This window comes from Tyto alba, unplaced genomic scaffold (assembly GCF_018691265.1).
Source record: "Tyto alba isolate M040663 unplaced genomic scaffold, T.alba_DEE_v4.0 Super-Scaffold_1, whole genome shotgun sequence".
Classification (NCBI taxonomy): domain Eukaryota; kingdom Metazoa; phylum Chordata; class Aves; order Strigiformes; family Tytonidae; genus Tyto; species Tyto alba.
This window is the reverse complement of record NW_024881261.1, coordinates 19,060,197-19,085,311: the sequence shown is the minus strand read 5'-3', so window position 1 is coordinate 19,085,311 and position 25,115 is coordinate 19,060,197. Positions and strand designations below refer to the sequence as shown.

The 25,115-nt window shown below is 39.6% G+C and overlaps 2 protein-coding genes across 4 annotated transcripts in view; one reads left to right on the top strand and one right to left on the bottom strand.

Annotated features, from left to right (window-relative positions):
* The first annotated feature begins 411 nt into the window (after positions 1-411).
* On the top strand, positions 412-22,464 carry NOC3L (NOC3 like DNA replication regulator). 3 transcript variants are annotated; one of them, XM_042783729.1, is made up of 23 exons: positions 412-478; positions 1,825-2,032; positions 2,447-2,573; positions 5,449-5,606; positions 5,718-5,774; positions 6,811-6,941; positions 7,605-7,766; positions 8,563-8,656; positions 8,865-9,040; positions 9,258-9,386; positions 9,849-9,980; positions 10,360-10,440; positions 11,015-11,115; positions 11,553-11,625; positions 12,317-12,380; positions 12,468-12,539; positions 13,367-13,548; positions 13,783-13,911; positions 15,247-15,344; positions 17,139-17,223; positions 18,957-19,102; positions 20,213-20,214; positions 22,454-22,464. In XM_042783729.1, exons 1-21 carry the CDS (start codon positions 470-472, stop codon positions 19,086-19,088), a joined length of 2,400 nt encoding a protein of 799 aa, XP_042639663.1. In that variant the 5' UTR covers positions 412-469; the 3' UTR covers positions 19,089-19,102; positions 20,213-20,214; positions 22,454-22,464. The 3 variants fall into 3 exon arrangements, with proteins under 3 accessions (XP_042639663.1, XP_032840054.2, XP_032840052.2); XM_032984163.2 differs by lacking the exons at positions 20,213-20,214; positions 22,454-22,464 and having other exon boundaries at positions 18,957-20,029; XM_032984161.2 differs by lacking the exons at positions 412-478; positions 20,213-20,214; positions 22,454-22,464 and adding an exon at positions 522-809 and having other exon boundaries at positions 18,957-20,029.
* Positions 20,475-25,115, bottom strand: part of PLCE1 (phospholipase C epsilon 1) — a 134,772-nt gene continuing 130,131 nt past the window's right edge. Inside the window, exon 32 of the mRNA XM_042808477.1 lies at positions 20,475-24,622. The gene's annotated coding sequence lies outside the window, so the exon portion shown is untranslated. The remainder of the gene's footprint in view (positions 24,623-25,115) is intronic.

Here is a 25,115-nt window from a genome sequence, read left to right as displayed (position 1 = left end):
CGATTCGTCTATACCTTGCTGCTCATTAGGGCACGAGAGTGCCTCAAGAGTAGTGTTGTCTTGATGAAAACCTGAGTAATCACAGTCCTGGTACCTGGATTTGTTGGCCTCCCTGAGGAGCCGAGGCGAAGGGCAGTGTAGTACGCTTTGAGGTTAGCTTTGCTCTTTTTGAGACTCGGGGGTGAGCTCGGAGGCTCCCCGAGGGAGCGTTTTGGTTCGGGACAGAGGGTGGAGCACTAAATGACAAGATTTATTTACTTATGGAGTGGGAGCAGCTCCCCACCGAGCTGACGCCCCTCTGTCCCTCAGGAATGGCTGCCGCCCCTCGAGCCGGGCCCTGCCCGGCCTCCGCCGCCAGGGGACGCTGTGGCTGCGGCCGCGCGGGGCGGGGTGGGCTGAGCTCGGCTCCGCCCCCGCGCGGCACTTCCGCTACCCGTCGCCGCCGCAGCACGCGTTGGGGGCCGTCGCCATGAAGCCGGTAAGGCACAGTGGCGGGGGGAGCGGGGGGGGACACGGGGCCGGGTGGGACGGGGAGCCGCGGGAGCGGCCCGGCCCGGCCCGGCCCGCTGCGGGAGGCGGCCCCTGGGCCTCCGCCTCGGGTTCCTTGGGAGCGGGCTGCTCGCAGGTGCTGGCTCCGCCTCCCCTTCGGCCGAGCCGCTGTGTCCGGTGGTGCTGCGGCCGCGGGGCTGTTGGAAACGACAAAACTCCCAGCGTCGGGGTAAAAAAACTCCGAGCGGGTGGTAAAATGCGGCGTGCCTAGAGCGGGCAGCAGCCCGCCCCTTCAGCGGCGGGTTCCCGGCGAAATGCAGGTTCGTGTCTCACCCCGAGAAGGCGATTTTGCCAGAACTAAGGCGTGGAAGAAGAAATGAATCACCGTGGTCCGTTACACTGAGGAGCAGGGGTCGGAGCTTTAATAGAGAGCAGGTAGTCAGCGGCGTGTCCTGCTGCCCCGGGCTCGGGCTCAGGGGGAAGAGCCGAGTCGGAGCAGACATCTGGGCAGGAGCCTCGCTGGCTGTAGCTGTTCCAGCGCAGTGGTGGGTGTATAGCACAGGGACAAGCACCAGCGTTGCTTTTGTCTCTTCAGCACTTTCCCAAAGTCGAAACTAAAAAGGGAAGCTAAAGGTGAACTGACAAAAATTCCAGATTGGAGGAGCCCCACGCTGGTCCAGCCACTCGTCGCCTTACTAAAGGGACACATCTCCCCTTACCAAGACTGTAATACAGTGGTGTGTTTTCTGTCCACAGCCCTTGCCTTCCCATGCCCTCTAGTAGGTAAGCTGTGCTGCCTCAGTTTCTGTCCTGAACACTCTTGGGAGTGTTGTGTGGTTTTGGCACAGAGTGCCTGTACTGATCAGAGCCCTCTTTTTTGTGCCCACTGTGGCTCCCTGCACTTTGGCATGTGTAACACATACACAGCTTCTGCATCATGCTCTTCTGAGCCTTGCGGTGGGCAGCCTCATACCTAACTGTGTGCTGGGGAAGAACAGCATCCTGAAGAGAGGAGACAGCGTGCTTGGGAGCACACAGGCCAGAGAACTGTGCCCTAACAGTCTGTTTACCATACTTTGAGTGTTCATGTGTCTAAAAGTGATGGACATAAGCTTTAATAAAAAAATTGTCAAAGAGTGTTTCTGTAAAACATTCTTTGCAGGTCTCTGTTCTCAAAAATGTAACACGGTTACGTAAATTCGGAGCTAAGTGATGATACTACTTGGAAGAAACACAATGTTCAGCCTTGATAGAAATAAGATCTGAAACAGTGAAATAAATTTTTAGAAGACTATGAACATGTCAGTTACTTGTAGTTTTCTGTTTGTTTCCTAGAGAAAAAACACAAAACGGGTTCCAAGCTTTCGCAAGTTACTGAGAACTAGTAAAATAAAACTTGACAACAAATTAAAGAATAAACAGTACAAGCAGCAGAGTGCTGCTAAGAAGTATCGAAAAGAGCAAAAGAAGCTAAGGGAGGCTGTCAGAGATGCTATCTCTAGAAAACCTTTTCCGTTGGAAGAATGCAAGAAAAAACAAGTTGGTAAGTATTTGCTCAGTAATTTTTGTAAGCAAAAAGGTGTGAGGGTTACTAAATATCCTGCTCCTTCATGTTGTAAAATTATGTATCAAGAAAACATTTCATTTTCTGTGTACAAATAATTGTTGATATTGTTTAAAGGAAAGAAAGGGAGACTTATGAAAAATATAAAATGTAGCCATTCTGACAACACTATCTGACAGTTGGAGATGGCAAAAATGCATTTGCTCTGATCATTATTGGATGTTGCAATAAAGGAGCAGTTTTCTGGGATAACACAAAACCCATGCATGAAGGTTGATGAGCTCTAGGTTGAAGCAAGGTGTAAAGTGGTCTCACAGGTGTGGGCAGGGTTAGGTTTTCAAGTCTGAATATACATACAAGATCTTAATCTGTACACATCATCTTCTAAAATAGCTGAAAAACGGGAGGAAGAAGAGGAAGAAGATGCTCTTCCATTGGACATGATGGATGAAGATGACTTAAAATTAATGGAGGATTTGGCTCAAAAAGCATCCTTTTTAACCAGAGATCTTTCTTCTAAGTGAGTGTTGTTGTGATGTCTACTTTTCATACTAATTCAGCGTTTGTGTGATTAATATGTAATGTAATACATGCATCAGGAGTTCACTTTCAGTCGTGTTTCTTTGCAGTTCCAGTTTAGTGTTTCCTTAGTCTGTCAGTACATTCAGTATTAATGTATTGATGTATATCAGTACATTCACCTGCTCTGCCTGACCTTCAGGATACTGTTTCTGCACAGTGTTCCTTCCCATGAGGTCCTTGGCTGTGAGATGAGTAGCACTCCTCAAAGTGAAAGAAATGCTTTAATCTGTATACAGAGTCTTTTTTTTTCTGTATAGAGTGTGCAAGACATTCCCTGGACTTTGGGCCACTCTTTTTTTCCATATTGCATTGCAAATTGCTGAAAAAAAAAAAAATGTTGTGGAAACTGTGTCTGTAAACTCAGGCAGTACCAGAACATTAATACAAAAAATTTGTTACTGATTTTCTGGAGCAAGGTGTTAGGTAGAGTTCACAATGAAATATATAGAGGGATAGCACTCCTAGTTGTAGAGTTGTAAGTCTTTACAAATACACTTCTACAGAGTAGTCTGGTTACATGACTGTTTTTTTTGATGAATGTGAAAAGACTGTGTATGCCTAGCTGCTTTAGGGCGGTTTTAATTTTCCCTGTAAACTTCAGTTTTCTGTAGTTTTGGAGTGGTAGTTTCAGACTAAATGTTGAAACGAGAAAAAACATTTCTTATTGTTTTTAAGAAGACAGAGCATTTCTTCTAGCATTTTTTTGCTTCATAATTCTAGTACAAATTAATTTGTTAATGCTGATTATAGTTACTAATTAATAATTTAGTCTAGTTTCTAAGGAAAGTAGTAGAGAGCTTTTTATTTCCAAAGTTGCAATTTTGCTGTACTCTACTGTATGGTCTCTTGTAGCCACATTTCAAGTTCTTGAATTAAAAGAATTTTACTTCAAACCCTGTCCTCCCCCCAAACTAACTGGGTGTCACATAAGTTTAAAGTCTTGCAAAACTTAAAATTTACTGTGTGTTTTTATTTAGTGTCATCTTGCAAGATGCAGCTCTATGTGTCTTGCATTCATTATGACAAGGCATTTTTTGAATGGTGGAAAAACGCAATGGAAATAGTTGCTCTTTTGCCTGTTTACCTGTTACAAGCTTGATTAGTGTTCTGTTAAACTAGAGAATTTGTCTTTTTAATCTGCTTTACTCCAATCAACTATAATCATTATTAAGAGGTTGTCAAATATTACCTCACTTATAAATGATGTGTTCATATTAGCACAGACTAAATACTTATGTTTTTATATGCTTATGTGCATATTAGGAACATATCCTGTGAAAGTGTGGTACACCACACTGCATTATTTCTGTTATCCATGGAGAGTGGCGTGTGACACAGGCTTTCCCAGTGAGCAGAGTAGAAAAGCAATAATAGTAGTAGTAAAAACTAATGAGGAGTGGGTATAAATGAAAATGTGCAGTGACCCACTCATTACCACATCCTGGTTAAGTTTTGCATGGGAAGTCAAGGCATGGTAGGGGAGAGCGAGGCTGTGGGACATGTTAAGAAAGACACTGGACTCTTGTCCAGTGAGAGGGTCCTAGTCCTGCTTGCTTGCTGGTGGAGTCCTTCATGGCAGGACTTCTCAGAGTTAAGTTTTTAGTGAGCCTCAGCTGTGCCAGAGCACCTGCTCATGTAGTGGAGGAGCACAGTGGGGAGGGAGACAGGTAAAATAGTACTCTGGCCTTGGTGAGAGACAGGCTGTGCTGAGATCTTGATAGTTTCTATTTTGAATCTTTGTATTTTTTTTACACTTTTCCAAAATTTTTAAAATTTTAGGCTGAACTCATGTTTATGAAGGATGTTTGCCTTTACAAGCTTCATCTGATTTGTTGACTGTTGCCTTACTTTGAAGGGTCCCTAAGTCCCTTACTGCTCCATGAATGGGAGCAGTGCCATCTCAAAACCCATCAGCTAGTACTAGGGTTTGCAGATGTCTGGCGTGACTCAGAATTTCCCTCGTTTCTACAGCAACTGTATTTTCTTCGTGTTCAACAGATCAGTCACAGACTTGTAGAATTCCTGTGCTTGTTGAGTAGGATTTGGGTACACAAGAAAGGTTTGACCTGTACAGGGACTGCAAGGCTGAGGCTGGTGCACTGTCCTTACAGTGCATGCATAGGGGGACTGTGTCGTGTGCAGGGAATCCAGGTAGACTCTGTGATGTAAAACTACTTCTCATACAAGTGATTTTTACTTTTTACTAGCAGTCTCTGACCACAGAGCTTTCAGAGTCCTTCAGATGTCCATAGATGAAACTCTGTCCCTTATAAGAACAAAAGAAGTGTTCCTGTTATAAGACAGACCACGTGGCTTCAATAATGTGATTCTTCATCCCTGGCTTTTAGTTTCTTAATAAGATAAACAGATAACACACTTCATAGTGTACCTGTACTATAGGCAGTTACACCATTTTTTTTCTTTTTATGGTAAATTCAAAATCAATGCAAGCATTTTGCATGCATGTGTGTGTTTACACTCATATGCCAACATTTCAAAATTCATGAAGTTGGCTGACTTGACAGATTAACTACATCTCATTTTGTCTTCGCTCTTTTTACATTTAGTGTCCTATAAAATGGAGATGGGAAGCACTGTATAGTCATGAATTCAAAGATGCTATATATATGCACATTAACATTGATTGAGTAGTGACTGATACTGTCAGTGGTGAACACACTCCAACATTCCACTTAATAAGATCAGTCATTTATTTTTCTAAGTGTGGATACTTAATCCAGCTAGTATACTGTCATACATGGTTCTTGTCTAATTAGATGGCTAATTCATTTAGTTTGCCTTGTATTTTTCAGTGAACCTGTTCATGTCAAAAAACGAAAACATGAAAGCGTGATTGACAAATATGAGAAGGTGCCAAGGCGCATGCAGACTGAGCCAGAAAAAGAACTCATCCATCTGCTCCCCATCAAAGACAAGAGTGGCATTATTCCCCAAACTGTGGAGAAGCCAGGTAAGACACAGAATCTGCAATCAGTATAGTAGCCAAGTTGTATATAATATATTCTTTTAAAATTCCACAGTGTTTATTACATACTTGACACCAGATACTCTGTTTTTGCAGTTCTCAATGTTGCACAGAATGAAGAAGAGGATACAGAAGAAATGGAGGAAGCAGAGGGTAATAAAACATCATGTTTTCCTTTTGTTGTTTTGTTTGTTTGTTTGTTTTTCAAAGCACTGATGTATCTGAAGAGTACTTTCCTGTTCCCTAAGGAAGTTTGTAATTTAAATATATTTTGTTTAGGGTGTTTTTGAATATGTTCATTACCATGTTACCCCCAAAGCATAAAAGTGATTCAGATCTTGCTTTCTTACCTGCTAGGATCCCAGTGCCTGAGGAACAGCTGGCTTCAGAATATCTTTCTTTAAAATGATTTTGATTTTTACCTAGGATTGATGTTGGTATGAAGTTCCCTATATTATTTGTATCATCTTTGCTAGTGAGAAGGGAAATCTTGGTCTTAAAGAGTTTTTGTTGTGGTTCTAGTTTGATTACTCTGAGATTATTTTGAAATGAAGCTCAAGACACAGACTTGTATAGGCTTTTGAGTCTGTCTTTGTCTTTTATTATTTTAATGTAAAATATCAGAATACTGGGAAATTTGGATTTTGATTTACAGTTTGCTATCTGGTTAAGAGTCTTATTCAAATAACAATTGCAGTTGTAACTCTGCCACTTCTGGGTCATTATTCTCTAAATACAACCTGAAGTTGGGGAAAGACATACTTGTAGCAAAATAATATTCAGAAAACAAAAGTAAAACAATTGTATTTTTAAAAGAGAAAGTGAATGATGAATAATTTGCTGCAAATTGCAGAGCACTCCAGTTTCTTGGCACAGTTGAGGTCATATGTTGAATTTCTGTGTTCCCACTATACTTAGAGAATACCATTTGCAGATTCAAAGCCATTTAATCCATTTGTTTTTGCAAGCATAAGATTTTGGAGTGGAGCAAAAATTAATCTGCGTTAATACAAGCTCTAGCAAGGTCATTCTTAAAGCTTATTTTACTGTGGAACTGCACATTGCTATTGTGTGGGGTTACCGTGGTACCCATCTGAAATGCAGTATCTAGAACTGTAGTTTGCAGTATGGTATTTGTCAGGCGGCTTTCCTGGTGACCCTCTTTTCTAACTCTCACACCTTGTGCTAGACTTTAATGAAGAACCCCTGCCTGTTCTCACCTCTGAGGAAATGTCTGCTCAAAGGAGACAAAAGCTGCAGGAAAGGAAGATGCACATAGCTGCCTTAGCATCTGCCATTCTCTCTGAGCCAGACAACAATGTAGGTAGCATTTACTTAACATGCATGAATGTGTGTCTGTGTTGTGCAGTAAGTCAATGAAAAAAGGTCTGAAGTGACCAAACAATAGGAAAAAACAGAAAAAAATACATGGGTAGTAGAAGGGAAAAGGTCACTGTAGTATCAGTTTTCAGGGGGGTGGTAAACAGTGAAACTGCTGCCATAGATTGATACAAAGGATTTGAATCCTGTGAAGATTCAGGTGATGGTGTTTGCTATGTTCAGAGTAATTTGACCCAATGAATACTTGTGGTTTTAGGAATAATGCTGTCTGTGGTATTTCCTGTCCAAACTACCTTGTTCCTTAAGCATGACCCTTATTTAAGCTCCGATTTCAGGGTTGTATCTGATAGTTGTCAGTGTTTCAGGATATGCTAGTAATTTTCTACGATTCTGTGCAAGCTTGTAATAGCAGGATAGTTTGAACACTCCCAAGATAAAAAGTCTGTTGGGATATCTAGTATTTCTTGGTTCTTTATGCAGTGGTAAGTAGAGTCTGAGTAACTGCTGAGTTAATGGCTTTTTCTTTCTATTATTCAAAAATGAGGCACATTTTTTGTGGCAGACTTTTGCTGAAATGCACGTTGTACTTGTACATTGGTTTGTGGGTGATCTTCAGCTAAATTTGCCTCTTTTCTTAATCAGATTAAAAAGTTGAAGGAACTGCGTGCCATGCTGATGGAACAGGATCCTAATGTGGCTGTGATTGTTCGGAAGTTGGTCATGGTGTCTTTGATGGAGATATTCAAAGATATTGCACCTTCTTATAAAATTCGGCCTCTGACTGAAGCAGAAAAGGCTACCAAGGTGAAATATCAAATTTCTTTATAGACTATTGTGAGTAGTTCAGATTTTTTAAAGTTATGCCAAATACTAATACGGATTTGTTTAATATGAATTTATAGTTTTGAGCAAAGGGTGACAAATATACAAGTACTAGTGGAAATTCTGAAACTCTGACACTTTTAGGGACAGAGGTCTTTGTTTAGAACCTTTAATTCTTACGTATTTCCTTCAATAAGTAACTGACATGCTAGTGGTAATGGAGGGAAAAAATAGTGGATGTAAGTAGTAGAACAAACCTGGGATGAAAGTAGTATACCAGAGCTGGGTGACTTTCATCATACACCTTGGAATAAGGCAGTGTCTTGTGTCACACTGAAGGGAACTAGAAAGAATGCAAATTATGCAACATTGCCATCTATCTGGCACAGATTTCTCTGGAATGTGTTCAACAATCTGCTGAACAAATGGAGAGTAACTTGTTTCCTGGAGCTTGTTTTTAACCAATTCTTTAGCAGGTTTCTTGAATATAGGTAGAGCAGTATAGAGTCATGGCTTTAAAATAACATCTGGTTGAAAATTTCACTTCAGTCTCTATAAATGAAATAGGCATACTTGGAAGAGGCTCTCTGAGCACAAGAACATCTATAGAAGTATGTAGAAATATTATATTTTGAATACATTTCTAGGAATGTCTTGTCTAGAAGAAAAAACTACTTAGATATCTGATACTTGTTTTAAAACTACTTTATTTTTTCACCATTGGCTAATTTCAGGATTTAGCTCTCCAAATAAAAATTAATTTGTATTATGTTTACAGGTTAAAAAGGAAACTCAGAAACTGAGAGAATTTGAAGAAGGCCTTGTGAGCCAGTATAAATTTTACTTGGAAAATCTGGAACAAACAATTAAAGGTACAGTCAACACTGCCCATTTCTGTAGTAAATGCAGAATTGCTTGTGGCATCACAGTTAACCTCCTCTGTTTGAATGCTACCTGCTGTCTTTGAAGTAGTACTTGTATGAAGTATGCAGGAGAATGCCTGCAATAACTACAAATTTAAATATTTAGGAGCTCCCCTACATTCTGAACAGTAATCACTAAGAATAATATTTTGTGCAGATTGGAAACAAAGGAAATTGAAGAAAAGCAATGTCATCTCATTGAAAGCATATAAAGGTCTAGCAGAGATAGCAGTGAAGTGTCTGTGTGAGCTGCTTGTGACCCTACCACACTTTAACTTCCACAATAACATTATTGTTCTCATTGTTCCGCTCATGAATGATGCATCAAAAATGGTAAGTGACTTTCGGATTAGCGAAAGAGTTCTTGTTTTGCATGAAAAAAAATCTATTTCTGAGCTTTATTCCACAATATCCAGATCTTGTGGTCATATCTTTTTGCTATTTTACAGGCTATGTCTGCTTTCTAATTAGTAAATACCATCGGTATTATCAGTTAGCTGTTGTTGTGGACTTGGCTTTACAGAAGAATTTGTTTGAATTAATTTTTCAGATTTCTGAACTGTGCTTTGAGGCAGTTAAGAAGCTCTTTAAACAAGACAAGTTGGGCTATGCTTCACTTGGTGTAGTTAAGGTTATTTCTGGCCTTGTGAGAAGTAGAAATTACGATGTCAGACCCGAGGTAAGAGTATTTCTGTTGTATTACACAATTCTCTTCCGTCAATAGTTTAAAAAATATCTGAAAGTTAAAGTTAATGCAGGTGCTGGCTACAAACAAGCAGAATTTCCTCACTTGTCAGAACACAGGCAGCTTAGGAGTGAACTGAGTCAGAGGGTTAGAAAGAGGCAAGGGAAGGAGACTGGGAGGAGGAGATCAGATCCTGACGGAGACATGGGTTAGGTCAGGCAGGGAGAATTGAAGTGAGATAGGCAAATGGAGGAATGGATATAAATGGACAGTGCTGGGGAAGGAACTGGGAGAAGAGATGAGAGATCTAGGTATGATGGTACAGGAGGGGAGTAAACAGAAGAACCTTTGAGCAGCAAGGCACACTAGCTGGAGTGGAATTCAGGATTTCTCATCTTCCAGTCCTCTGTTGTGGATCACCTTTCATGGTATTTATTTTATTTGATTGTATAATAGGTGTTAAAAGTATTTCTTCACTTAAGAATTAAGGAAGTAGAATTACAAAAAGATTCTGAAGACATTGCACCAAAGAAAAAGTTCATGACTTACAAAGAGAAAAGAAAAAATCTTTCAAGAATGCAAAGAAAGGTATGACGTGCTTTCTCATGCTCTATTTCACTGACTTTATTTAGCAATTCATCCTAGCAATGATTACACTTCTGGTGCCATTGTTAGCTCTCAGCATCAATGATCAGGGTTTGTATTGTATTTGAACATTTATGAGGGTCTACATGGAATTTAATTATCTTCCTACTTTTTTTCTCTTTCTAGTGTTGATAATGCCTTTGATTGGTAGTTTCTAATAGGAAGGAATGTATCTAAGCAGGTTACTCTCTAGCATCACAGGGTGACTTAAGCAACTCACCAAGCATGGAATATTTGTTCTCTGGGTATCTTTGGAACCTGCATATCCAGGCTAGTTGGAAACATTTAATCTGTTGTTTTAAAATCAACTGTTTGTTTTCAGTGGAAGAAAGCAGAAGAGAAACTGGAACGAGAACTCTTGGAAGCAGAAGCGTCAGAAAGTAAAGAAAAAAAACTGAAGCTAGTAAGTAATTTAGAGATTATTTTCCTCTTTTGGCAAAGTAGCAGCTTCTAACCCTTTTGTAACCAAGCATCTCCCCTCCATCCCAGTCTGTCAGCATTCCACACCTCTAGATAATGTTGGCAGTTTACAAACATTTTGCCTGTGCCAGAGGTCTAGGTTTTAGTAAACCAAACCCTCTCAGTTTACCCAGGAAAGCCAACTTAGGCATTCCTATTTCCTTTTGTTCTCAACACAAAAAGGTATTTCAGTCCAGTGACATATGTCCTCCAGGTGCCCTGTTCCCTATGACACTATGTAATGGCTGTTACCAGCCTCTCAGAGTGGCCTTTAGGCAAAGGAGAAGTGTGGCTAGCATGGATTGAGGGGAAGAAAGGCTCTTTAGCTAGGAGTGTGAGGGGGCAGGAGAGCAGGACTTGAGCTTTTCAGCAGAAGAGCAGAGATGGCTGTGCCAGGACTGGTTTGGAGGGCGTGAGTGCAGGCTTGAACAGAGAGAAGCATTTTCAGTTGAGTTTAAGTAAATTAGAAATGTCTGTTTTCCATGCTTAAGTATTTTATTTTGTTTTATTTCCTTCAGCACACAGAGACCTTGAATATTGTATTTGTAACTTACTTTAGAATCTTGAAGAAAGCTCAGAAGTCTCCACTTTTGCCAGCCGTGCTAGAAGGTCTTGCAAAGTAAGAACTGAGTCCACCTTCTTTTGTGTGCGTTGGAAAGGACATAAAGTGCTAAAGGGATTTATAAGCAGTGAGAAAAGACCATTCCTGGCAAATTTGTTGAAATTCTTTTATCTTTTTGCTGAAGTTTTCACCTACTTCTAAAAACATTTCAATGTGATATGAAATTTCCCATGCTAGAATTGATGTGATGTGAACCCAGCAGGTTGTGATGATTATTTTGTCTGATTACTTCCTAAAGAACATTAGCATGTCCCTAGTGCTATAGGGAAGACATGATTAGCTGTTGGGGGCTGAATCATCCATCTGTGTGAAGATAATAGATGTTCAGCATTTGATTTAGCTCTTTTAAGGTGTGGATTTTGGCAATTCAAAATACTTTGAACTGAGTTTGCAGATAATGTCTGTAGCCTAAAGATAAAAATCTCTGATTCAAGGTTTGCTCATCTCATAAATGTGGAATTTTTTGATGACCTGCTGATTGTCCTTCATTCTCTTATTGCATCTGGGGTAAGCTGAGTTTACTTTTATTAGTTTTCTTTTCTTCCCTTTTTTCCTTTATTCTTTTCTGAGTTGGGTTGGCGGGGACCTTAGACATCACCTAGTTCCAAGCCCCCTGCCATGGGCAGGGACACCGTCCACCAGACCAGGTTGCTCAAAGTCCCGTCCAACTCGGCCTTGAACGCTTCCAGGGAGGGGCAGCTACAACTTCTCCTGACAACCTGTTCCAGCGTCTCACCACCCTCACAGTGAAGAATTTCTTCCTTCTATCTAATCTAAATCTCTGCTCTTTCAGTTTAAAGCTGTTACCCCTCCCCATAGCCCTACACTCCCTGAGAAAGAGTCCCTCCCCATCTTTCCTGTAGCCCCCTTTAAGCACTGGAAGGCCACTATAAGGTCTCCCCAGAGCCTTCTCTTTTCCAGCTGAACAACCCCAACTCTCAGCCCTCACAGGGGAGGTGATCCAGCCCCCTGATCATCTTTGTGGCCTCCTCTGAACCCGCTTGAGCAGATCCGTGTCCTTCTTATGTTGGGGGCCCCAGAGCTGGACACAGCACTGCAGGGGGGGTCTCACGAGAGGGGAGTAGAGGGGGAGAATGCCCTCCCTCAACCTGCTGGCCGCACTTCTCTTGGTGCAGCCCAGGACACAGTTTCTTAAAATTATGTTCTTTTGGTTACTTAATCAGTTTTGTGTTCTTAGGGTTTAAGCTATCGTGAAAGTCTTCATTGCATTCTCAGTGCTTTTCATATACTTTCTGGCCAAGGTAAGAGATTTCTAAGAACAAACTTTTGTTTAATATTGTCTAATAAATGAATGGAGTAAATGTGTTTACTTTGGATTATGTTAATAGGTGATGTTCTTAACATTGATCCGATGAAATTCTACACACATCTTTACAAGACGCTGTTCAGCCTACATGCAGGTAACTCTAGGTTCTTATTTGCAGTGCTTACCTAGATCATGTTTATTCTGCTTGTTTGGTATCATAGCCTTAATACAGTCTTAATAAACTACACTTGTCTTAAGATATCTGGGTTCTGAAAAGACTACTGTCTGTTTTAATCTATGTTTTTCTCAAGTTGCGTATTGCATTACTGCAATACAAATACTAGAAGTATTACTGCAATACATGGTAACAGATAACAGGATAAATTCTTTAATAGAGGAAAAGCTAATTTTTCCAACTTTTAAAATAATTTCAATTTAAAATCTGTTTTCGAAAATCTTCTGATATATATTTCTGATATTCTATTTTTCTAATTAAATTTTCTAATCTGAGAAGCTGAATAGTTTCTAAAAAAAGATATTTATAAAGTTCAAAGTGAACATAATTTTAATTAACTTCGTAGATGTGTGTTCACTAAGGAGGAAAGATTGAGGAAAAACATTCTACAGTTCTGGATGGGTAGAAGACTAAATCTTTGCACTGTTTAACAGTTTGTAAAACATGATATAATGAATGCACTTAGGGTTAAAACACGAATGCTTCTAATGTTTAGACATTTTTGATGGAACAAATATTTTCTTAGAAAGGAGCACAGAAATAATGATACATTTTTCCTGTTCAAAGCTGGACTATTTTTAGCAAAAAAGGATGGATGCTTATGTTTGTATTCCATTACTGCTGTGTGTGAACCTGTTAGTTTTCATGCTGTTTCTCAGGTTCCAGTGTACAGTCTATAGCAGAATATTTAGCTGTATGTTCCTTGAAATGGTTATTTACTCTTTGTATGAAATTTTGCTTTTGAGGTGGTACCAATGATGATACAGGGATTGTGCTCCAGTGCCTGGATGTCATGTTTGCCAAGCGGAGAAAGCAAGTTTCCCAGCAGCGAGCTCTTGCTTTCCTAAAGCGACTTTCCACGCTTTCTCTTCATGTGCTTCCAAACTCTGGTATTGGGATCTTGGCAACAAACAGGGTATTAATGCAAGTAAGTTTTATTTGTTGAAATTTTTAGCTTACTGGTTAAAGGTTATTGAATTTTTTGACAAATTGATTTTTGTGCATAATATTTTGAAGCATCTTAAGCAAGGGTGATGAAAACTGAGTATCCTTAAATGCTGCTGAGACTGAATAACATGGAATGAATCCTGATCTTAAACTTAACCATGTTATAACTGGATGTGTAATCTAATCAATTCAGTCCTTTTTTTCTGTGTTGTAGATATTCCCAAAGATGGACCTCTTACTAGACAACGAATCTCAAGGCAGTGGAGTTTATCTCCCAGAACTAGATGAACCAGAGCATTGCAATGCTCAGAACACAGCTCTGTGGGAGCTGCATTTACTGCAGGTTAGTCAGTAGCTGAGTGATTTGGGAAGTAAAAGTCAGCAGTAAATAGCTGCTAAATGTTTATATGCTTTACACAAATAGAGAACAGAGGTCTTCAGGCTTGTCAATCAAATCTAGCCCACATGGGCCTATTCCATACAAAGAGGAAGAGGAGCACAATGGTATAGAATTGTTTAAATTGGAAAAGACCTTTAAGGTCATCGAGTCTGACCGTTAGCCTGGCACTGCCAAGTCTACCACTAAACCATGTCCCCACCTACACGACTTTTAAGTACCTCTAGGGATGGTGGCTCAACCACTTCCCTGGGCAGCTTGTTCCAGTGCTTGACAACCCTTGTGGTGAAGAATTTTTTCCTAATATCCAATCTAAACCTCCCCTGATGCAACTTGAGGCCATTTCCTCTTGTTCTGTTGTTTGTTACGTGGGAGAAAGAGACTGACACCCACCTTGCTACAACCTCCTTTCAGGTAGTTGTAGAGAGCGATAAGGTCTTCCCTGAGCCTCCTTTTCACCAGGCCAAACAACCCCAGCTCCCTCAGCCACTCCTCATAAGACTTGTTCTCTAGACCCTTCACCAGCTTCATTGCCCTTTGAACATGCTCCAGCACCTCAGTGTCTTTTTTTGTCACGAGGGGCCCAAAACTGAACACAGTATTTGGGGCGCGGCCTCACCAGTGCCGAGTACAGGGGCACGATCACTTCCCTAGTCCTGCTGGCCACACTATTTCTGATAGAAGCCAGGATGCTATTGCCCTCCTTTGCCACCTGGGCACACTGCTGGCTCATATTCAGCCAGTTGTTGACCAGCACCCCCAGGTCCTTTTGCACTGGGCAGCTTTCCACGGGAAAAATGAGCTCAGGGAAGGAACGTGCTCAGAAGGGGATGTTACACATCCCCTATGATAGTACCACACTGGATCTTACTGCAAGTTGCCTAATAAGACTCCTTTGGTGGCTTTTTCAAGCTGTTAAGTTCCCTTGCAATTCAGTCCTTCTCTAGGGAACAACTGACACCTTGATCTGTCATTCTAGCCAGGGCTTAGTTTGGGGCCTGGGGAGGGCTTCCTCTGTCCTTTTTCCTGCCTTCTGGGAGTAGGAGTTAGATTAACTGTGGAGAGTTACGCTCACAGCATCACATACTAGTGAATAAATGTATGACTGGGTGTTCTCATTCACTTAACCGCAGAAACTGACTGATTTTGGGGTGCTCAGTTTCTCTATCTAAACAAAAGCAGAACCTTCCGTTTTACTGAAATAGAAATAAATGTTAGAATCCGTAAATACTTTATCCCTTATTCCTTCAGTCAACTGTCTTCTTTCTTCCTTTCTTTCAGAGACATTATCATCCAACAGTGCAGAAATTTGCAGCTCACCTTATTGTTGGAGCTCCAACTGAAGGCTCAGGAGCTCTTTCACTTGATTTGAGCCAAAGGTGAGTTATCAGAGAGTTTTGTTTTTAAAAATAGTGCCCTGAAAAAAGAAGCTGTTGCTCATACTTTATTAAAGGAATCCCTAAAAATAATTATCCATAAAATGAAAAGATTCTGTTCTTCAAACTAATTTTCTTTGTTCTTCTGCCAGCACAGAATGCTGGCTGCATTTTTTTGTTTGTTTGCTTGATTTTTTTCTTTTGAGGCTTGCTGCCAGGCTGTGACAAGGGTAAAAAATCTCAAAGTGCAGTGTGCTTTCTTCCCGTGGGAGCAGAGTATCTGCATTTCCTCAGTAGCAGCCCTGATCTGAATATGGATCAGGATCACTGAACTGTGGTTTTCCAGTGTAAACTGGAAACCAAGTTGCAGCAAAAGGTCCATAGCATGTTAAAACATAAGAACAGCCATCCTGGTTCAGACTAAGTATCTAATTCAGCATCCTGTCTTTGGGAGTGGCTGCAAGCAGGTACCTCAGGAAGAGTGAACCCAGGGTAAGCATGTAAGAGACATGCTCTGAGCAGTGTCCTAGCCTCCGACTGGTTTCAGCATGGTGGATTTCCTGAACATGCTACCCGTTTCTGTTTAGTACCTCTCCATGGAATTCTTTTCAAAACTGTTCAGTATCCCTTGAACCAAAGCACACATTTTGCAAATACAGCATCGTTTGGTACAGGTTCTGTGAGTCCACAGCTCATTATGTTAAGACCTATCTTCTTTTGTTTTGAACCTGCTGCCAGCATGCATCATTTAACAGTTCCTGGTTCTTGCTCTGGGAGGGGAATGAGCAGTCTGCCCTAATACACTCTTCCTGTGCCTCACATGACTTGGCAGACCTCTATCATACTGTCCCTCTGTCTACTCTCACTTCTGGCTGAAGGGATTCAGCCCAGACAGGAGCTCTTCCATACTTTTCATCATCTTTGTTGCCTGTTCCTGAGCTTTTACTAATTAAAGTATTTCAAGATGAGGAAATTGGAGACTCAAATAAAATAGTTGAGATGTGGGTAATCTGTGGATTTAGACACTGATATAACTATTTTCTATTCTGTTCTCTGTTTCTTTTCAGTTCCAAACAGCATTAAGGTCACAGAAAAGCTGAGATTGCTTTTCTCTATGTCTTTTTTTTCCACACTAAATTTCATTTGTGATTTTGCTGACCCTCTCATACAATATACCTGCAGTTCTTCACAGGCAGCTCATTCTTAGCACCACAAATAACTTGGTACTCTCCAGCTCATCTTTGAGTGTGCTGAAAAGCACAGGTCCTGCACAGATCTTGTGAAAATCCATAGTTTCTTCCTGCCTCTGCAAAAACTGATCATAAACTCCTGTCCTTTAACCAGTTCTTCTCCCATGTGACAAGTCTTCCCTGTTCTCTTATGGCTTCTTAGTTTTCATAAAGCATTTGGGTAAGAAACTGTTGGAATTCTAGCGTATTGTATCCGCTAGATAACCTTTATCCACATAGGTTTTTTTTTTTACTTTTTCGAAAATGTACACAGCAAGCAGTGACTAATTGGAGCTCTGGCAAGCCAACAGAACAGTTTTCTTATCTCTTGTTTCTTCTGACCCCCAACTGAGCATTTGAGACTCATTTTACTTGCTTTTACTTTCAACATTTCCCAGCTGTGGACTTCTGATCTTTTCCAAGTGATGCTTATTACTCTGAGGAGTTCTCTTTAAGCATGGTGGAGGGTGTGAATGGTGTGTGTGGGGGAGAAGCTGCTCTTGGTTTGGTGATGCATTATTTGAAAATGTATCTAATGCCATTTTTCTTTCACTGTTTTTTGCTATAGGCTTGCTACAGAACTTTTTGAGGCATACAGTATGAGAGGAATGACCTTTAATCCTCCCGTTGCATCCGTACCACCCAGAAGAAAGGTAACATCTCGTCTCTCTGTGTCTGTTTTTAACCACATGATACACCAATATAACCCGTATCTGCTGGCTCACTATGCAGTGCCCAGGCATTAGCATGCTTAGTTTGGCTTCCTGGTTTCTGTACTTTCTGTGTCAAGTATTTTTTTTTAATGCATAAGATAGCACTGACTATAAAGAAGGAAGAAAAGCTGTATGAATAGTGCCACCTCCCGTAGCAGCAGTTAATGTAGCAAGATGAATGTGGTAGCTATTGCTGTACTTACCTTTTGCACTTTGCAGTGGTTCAGTGTAGATTTCTTGTCCCTTTTTTGTAATGATGAACTGATGTTTGTTCAAAAAGCAGTAATAAAAAACCAGCTCTCTTTCCCCAGTGTGGGTAGTTGGCAGAACAGCTGGATTTCCAGAGCTTTTGATTCAGTACATAGAAGGATACTGATTTCCATTAGTGTCACTTTATAGCTTTAAAGTGTAAATTGGAAGGGAACTAAGAGCCTAGTGTATAAAGAGGAGAAATATGGATACTTTTTGGATCCTCAGCACTGGATCTTTTCCAGATGCCATCCTCCCCTGAATGTCCAGTGAGTGGTGTGTCCTTTAACAAGCTATAATTTTCTTTCTTCCTAATGAAAACATTACAATCTCTCAACCTTGTTAGTGCCTTCAATTTGTAACTCGGTAATGTCAGTTAAAGCCTTGAGAGCACTTTTTTTTTTTTCCATTTTAGAGAAGCAAGTTCTGAAAATATATTTTTACTCACTTATTCTGTCCTTTTACAATGACTTCTTGATGTGTCTGTCCTGCTAGGGTGTTACATTAGCAGCTCTGACAGAATAAGACTGGGAAGAGCAGATAGGAGAGAGATTTGTGTAGTGCTTGACTAAGGAAACACACAAGCTCTTTATGGTAGCAGAAACAAAGGAAGAGGAAGATAACAGAGAGAGCAAACTGTCCACAGGCAGTTATAATGGACATAACTGGGAAAATTACCTTGGGGTCTTGTCTACTCTCTGGCTGTTTGACTCATTTAACAAGTCTTGGCAGTATCTGATGGACCTGCCTATCCCTCCTGCATATTTTCCTCTGTGTGCCATGCTGTCATCCACCCTGCTGACAGAAGCTCTGAACAGGAGTTTTCTTTCCCTGTGCACCACTGAAGGGAGGCTCTCATTCGTCTTTGAGTGCACAAAGTACTCGACTGAGTGTGAAGACTTTAACGGGGAGCTATACATTACATACATGACCTTCCCCATCTGAGTACCAGGAAAGAGTGGGGAGGGCTCCAGCCCTGGCCGCAGGCAGAAGGGGACTCTTGAGGCAGGGTCAGAGCATTCTTTTCTGCCTCAGCCTCTACCGTTAGCATTATTGCTCTCACTGGCATTTTGATCAGAGATGCTTGATTTGCTGTTGTAGGGTGTGTTGAACAGCAGCAGTGTGTAAGCGCCTTCAGAACTGGAAGCTGTGGCTGTATGTAGTAGGTATTCTTCTAAAGCACACTTTACAACAGTAAATCCTCACCAAAACCACGAGCTTATGAAGGACTGCCTGACACATCACTTTGTTGCTAGCCAAGGGAAGCTTCCTGGCAGGCCAGAGAGACGCGAGCTCCCAGTTCCATAGGTCTGGTCTAGATGAGCAGGGGCATGGGGGAGAAACAGGACGGCTGATTTAAGCTATGCATGGAAAACGCATACTGGCCTTGGTTATTAATGCCGCTAATATTTTGTAATTTTCAGGACACGTTCTCACAAATGGATTCATTTATAGACGAAGAGCTAAACAAACAGCTTCAACAACACGTCAGTGAGACTGTTGTTCACAAACCCATGGATTTTGCTAAACACTTGAAGGAATTGTCCTTGTTGTAAATGGATCTATCAGTGTTCCATTGGCCTCTTAATAACGGAGAAAGATTGGCTGAAAGAGATTTCCACTTACCATTAAAAGAATTCAAGTATGCATTTGTTTGAATATAGAAACACAAAAAATTTAACACGAGTTTTTCACACAGTTACAAGGCATCTCCACTTACCCACCGACCCCATGTTCTCAGAGCTTGGGAACCACAATTGAACAGTCACATCAGTAATTTTAAAAGATACAAAACCAGGTCATTTTAAAATTGTTTGCAACCATACAGTGTGGTATTTTTGTTTATATATTTTCTAATTTTTATAACATAATATAGACACGTGTTTCTGAGAAATCACTGGGTTGTTTTGAGAAATTAATAAATATTTTGGAAATTTTAACATAATACTGACTTCTTTGATGTTTAAAATACCTAGAGGTTTGGAATAGGTGTTGCATTTTTTGTTTTTCATCTGATGCCTCTTAACCATTTGTCTCATCTTGAAATGATTTTGCATTTGGTGGGTTTTTTTCCCTCTGATGAATCTTGGTATTGGCAAACTGAGATTACTGAATTCCAGTTCTGAGCTATCACCATGACTGAATGCTCTACTACAGTGTCTTCAATAAACCATTGCTGTCAAAAATACTGGACAAATTCAAGGTAAGAATTTAATTTTTTTTTTTTTATCTTAATTTTCTCCCCATTCCCCACATACTAGTTATTGCCTGGTTGTTTTAGAATCGATTTTCAGCTGCATGTTGGCTTTGCAAACAGTAAGTAAAATATATGAAATAACTTAAGTGTTGACTTTAGGTGAATTCCATTCTACAGAGGAGTGTGGTGGGCTGTCCCTGGCTGGTGGCTAATGCATTTTGTAGTGCTTAGTCCATGATGTGATAATGATGCATGTTGTAAGCTTTGCAAAGCTTTTGTTCAAGTCACTTAACCTCCTTGCAGTAATAAGAAAATATGTCTTTTTTTCTAGGGTATTTAGTCCTTTGTCCTGATTTACGGTTGTTAGATAGTTTTATAAGTAACTTATTTTTATTTTAATATATGTTTTTAGTATTAATCAGACTAGTTTTAGTATTAATCAGATCAAATGCCAGGTAGTTAAACATACTGTAAAATTTCAAGCAGTTAAACATTCACAGACATTTTTGGAATAGGTATCTATCCATGAATTAGAAAATTTTACTATGTAGATTACAAAACTGCCTACATAATACTGATGGTAATACATGTGTTTCTGTCTGTTTAGGTTGACATTCCCATAGCTTCTGAGTAGTTCATTTTAATTATTAAGTGTTTGCAAATATGGATGTGATTTAAATTCTGAAAAATTCCACAGGAACCATTTGCCAGTACTTTGTCGTTTCAGGAAGGCAAAAGCAAAGACTCAATGTCTTAAACCATTTATTTTCTTTACAACATATACAAATACAAGTTTATTCTTCAAGTCAGCAGAGAGAAAATAGTCCAGGTGGAAAAGTCATGTTTAAAATTGTTCATTTTACATAGTTTCCAAACGTTACAAAGACTGGCACATAGTGATGTTGCACTGTCAGAATAATTTGACATGCTTTAAGAGGCAGAGGAAGATAACTGCACAACTACATCATTCTGAAATACCCTATACATGTATTGGAGTGAAATCCATTTACTGCTATTTATTTTTGTGTTTAATTTGCAAATTCTGCCAAATGTCTACCGCTATTGAAGTTACAAAATATTTATCAATCACACAGACAGAAAAAAACACCACCATTGTTACATTTAGTGGGCTACCCTAAAAGTAAACTGAGTTTTATAGTGGAATAGTAACAGCCAGTGATTAAAAACCAAATGTCAGTTGAAGCATTTAGAGCTAGAGCAGGACCAACAGTTCAGTTTGAGAAGCTGCAGACTCAACCTTTCACTCATGTGTAAAGCTACCAGCAAGTTCTTTTTTAAAGACAAACTATGAATGTAAGAGAATATGTTCTTGAAATATTTAGCTATTTCCATGTTAAACTCTTTAATTCTTGAAAGCATGTGATTTCTAGAAGCAGGTAGCTTTCTAAAGATGGCTACTGAGATACTTCATCTAGTACTATTTGTAGCAATAAAAATAATGTGACTAGGTTTTAAAAATTACAGCTGACAGTATTTTTTATTCTTCTAAGTGCTAAACCTGGAATCAGCAAGATAGAAACAGGAAACCCTTCAGGGGGTAGGAATTACCTCCTGGTGTGCCTCAGTTCCTGCAAACTGACTAGTACTGCAAGGGGGCCAGGATCCATGGCTGCCCAACTTTCGTCCCATACAGTCACACTGCTGCAAGCAGCACATGCTACACAAGGAAAATGTAAGAAATTAATAGAAAACTAACAGTGGTTTTAAAATAGTATTGAATAAAATACTTCTGTATTTTTGCCAGTAGGCAACAGAGCGTGAGATTTCCACCTGTAAACTGTTCAGCATGAGGCCTGCTACCACTCAGAGACTGCATGTTTCTGGAAGGTGTTGATTATTTACATTCCTTTCTTTCAGACTTTATCCTGGAAGCTGCTTCCTGTAAATAGTTTGTAATGCAAAAATGAATGTATTTTCCTAACTGGTGTCCATGCCCAGCCAAAAGTTTTGTCAGTCTTGTCGTAGGAATATGTGGACAGATATTCCTGCAGAAATAAGATCGGTGGCCAAGCAGAATAAACTTTCCTATTAGAATAACAACTCAGCACATGAAATCTGTTTAACTGGGCTTTCATAAAAGTCAACAAAAACCCCCAACCTGTTTAATACTTCAAGTGGTGTTGTATTTTCATTATTGGGATACTTCGAACAAACATAAAGGGAAAGATACCGTATTCCTTTCCAACTTCACCCCAAAATGTACCACATTTCATCAACAAAAGTTTATTTGGATGTTTACCAATACCTAAGCTTGAAATTGATTGATGTATGTACATTAATGAAAATACTGGAACAATGTCATTAGCCTTACACAATTCCAGATGTCTACTTGCCTATAAAACTGGGGGTTTTTAATAGAAAGCTAAATATTTTGCTGTTCTCTTTCACTGTGATAAACACCAGCAAAAGCAACTTTAGACTTTGACAGATGAGGAAGATACTTACGTTAATAAACTACTCCCACAGCTAGAAAATTATTTTATTGGCAGAAATAGTACAAAACTACTGGTTTTAAATTGCTACTGGACTTCAGGCTCATGTTAGACCTGCACTACACAGTGTGACATGGCTACTGTTGTCCCTTGATTTCCCAAGGGTTTTTTCTTTTTAAATCTATGAGTTGATGATGACATGGGTGTAAGAACTTTGTGTTGAATCTAATGAATGAGCAAGCGTGTCTTCCAGACTACTATGATACTACAGGTGATGTTAAGAATTTTATTTTCAGTGCTGCTGAATACAACAACAAAAAAAAACCCAAACAGGTAAGAGTAAACTTTATAGGAAAGTAAGTATTGTTTCTAAAATGCCATGAACACCAGAAGAAAGAATTCTTAGCAATGTGAAACTGCTACTGTGTTAAAATAACAGAGAATGGTGCATTAGTTGCATTGTGCAGTAGGTTGATGTAAGTATTTCCCAGTAATTCCAAAGTATTCCAAAGCAAACCATGCATATAAAACTATGGGTAAGCTGTCACTTAAAACAGTTGACTTAAGTGTCAGTCGTGCATTATGCATGTGCCATGGGGGTGGGGTAGGGAGAGAGCATACCTCATCCTTACAGGATGTAGTTGTAATTTGTAATATGAGTGACAAGTCTGAGCTAGGTGGTGGCTAGTTTTTTAGTTGGATCATATTGCTGAATTGCCCAGTGCTGTTGTGTTACATCAATACTGAGGGTAAGCAGTGGGAAGTGCCTGGCCTCTGGGAGGGTACGTCCCGGGGAAATTTGACTTCTTTGTGCATCTGTAGTTATTTTTTCTGAAAGCTAGAAATGACCTCAAGGGGGCACTTTTTTGCTTTGGTAATAGCTACTTTATGGGGATTGTCTGTAGTGTATAGTGAAAGACTCTGTAGCTTTTGGTGACAGAAGGCAGGTTCTGTCAGCTTGTTTACATGCCAAGTAATGACTTTGGTTTCTTTTATTTAATTTTCTCATTATGGGGGGAGGGGGTTGGGTATCATGGGACTACTGCCTGTAACTTCTTTAGCTTTCATCCTTGCACTGTCAAAAGTAAACCTCAGATTAGTTACACTGCTGTTTTATCCTTTGCCTGATGCAGCTTCTCTCTTAGGAGCAGAAGCGTTTTGTGCTCGAGTGCTAAAGCTGACGTGGAATAACTGTATGCATCACTCCCTGTATTCATGCATTTCCCAATTTAGTCATACCAGGTAACTGAAATGCTTTGTTTAGGGATTGCTCTAGGGAGACAAAACATGTGCAGAGCATTTTATTTACCACAGAGACACTTGTGAGAAATCAAAGAGATGACTTATTTCAGCAACTGTTTCATCTGTGCCCTTGTAAATTGGTATGGACTGTTTTAACTAACCAAGCAGATTAGTAACTCCCATGGAGAAATAAGAGAGACAGTCACAACTAACTTAAATATCAAAAGATTAATTCAGCAGACATAAAACTTTACAACAGTGTTTCTATGTAAACAAAAACATCAAGAGTTATAGTGTAAGAGTTCTTTATACTCTCTGGGTTTAACAGACAAGTAAAAAGTTATTTCCTGACTGTATGGAAAAATGCATTTTGATTTCAAAATTTTGAAATGTTAGTTATATTTATCAATGCATTGTTTTGAGCTTGGTCAGTTCAGGGTATTAAACATTTTGTGCTGAAAAGAAACCAGAAAAGTTCAAACGTTTTTTCCTCTAAATCCAGAGAGGTAAAAATTCTGCATTTTCTAAAAAGTAGTATATGATAAATATATTATACAATGGCACATACTTTGGAACATGATAATAAATATTCTTTCTTTAAACACAAGCCTGGAAAACTAGAATTGATAAGAAGAAAATATTGTTCCTTGTCAAAGTTAACACTACCAGTTAGGTGTAATTAGCTATTGTACATTATTTTGTTAAAGTAGATAAACCATAAATAATTTGAGCATTTGTGTGTATTCACCAAAGTTAAACAGATATGCAAAGGAAGTTACAGTATATTTAAATCTCTTTACAATCACTTAACACAGTGTTTAACAGAATTCTTCAGGTAAAAGTGCATTATTTTAATATAATACACATAAAAGAAACCTCTGGTTCTCTGCCTTCAGTTTCTCTAGAGGCAACTAGCTAAAATTATCTTCTGTTTAAAAAAGGGAGAGTGACAACACATGTTTGTTTACAACATACAGTCCAAGAAACTTCTTCTTCCGCCTACCGAGAATCTGCAGATGTGAAGATGTGGGAAGAGCAGAATCTTCCAATAGCTGACAGGAATCTTTCCAATCTACGCCATCCCCTTAGGATTCCCAGATTCTGGATGTTAATCCAGCAGCATTGCCTGGAGGAAGCATCTAGCACAGGGCACACAGTTACTGACCAGTTTGGTCCGCAGCAGGTTCCCTCAAAGGCACTGCAGAGGATTCAATGATGTAAATTCCAGTTTTCAAAAAAAGGGAAGAACAAATGCAGAAAAAGAGGCAATGTGACTGGGATTATTCCATAATTTACTTTGTTTTACTTGAATTCAGATTGTTTTGATGATTTAGGGTTTTTTATAGTAGCCTAGAAATAACGTACCAAATTTGTCCCTTCATATTTGAAATGTCTTGCAAATGAAATTATTATTTGAATAGAGTAACAGTGCATGTCAAATAAAGCTTTAATAATTAGGTGTATGTGGAAAGAAAAATGTAATCTTAAATTGTCCGTACATGAGAGGGGATTATCAACACTGAAAAAGATTTCTTCATTTACAGTTAGCTGTAACTTCTCAGATGGTATCTCAGTGCTGTAGTAGCACCATACAGATACCTGGTTAGTGTACATCAGTGGACAAGTTACATGTGCTATTTTCATACAGATGTGACAGTCTTACATTGTGTATTTCATTTGTTGGTTTAAGT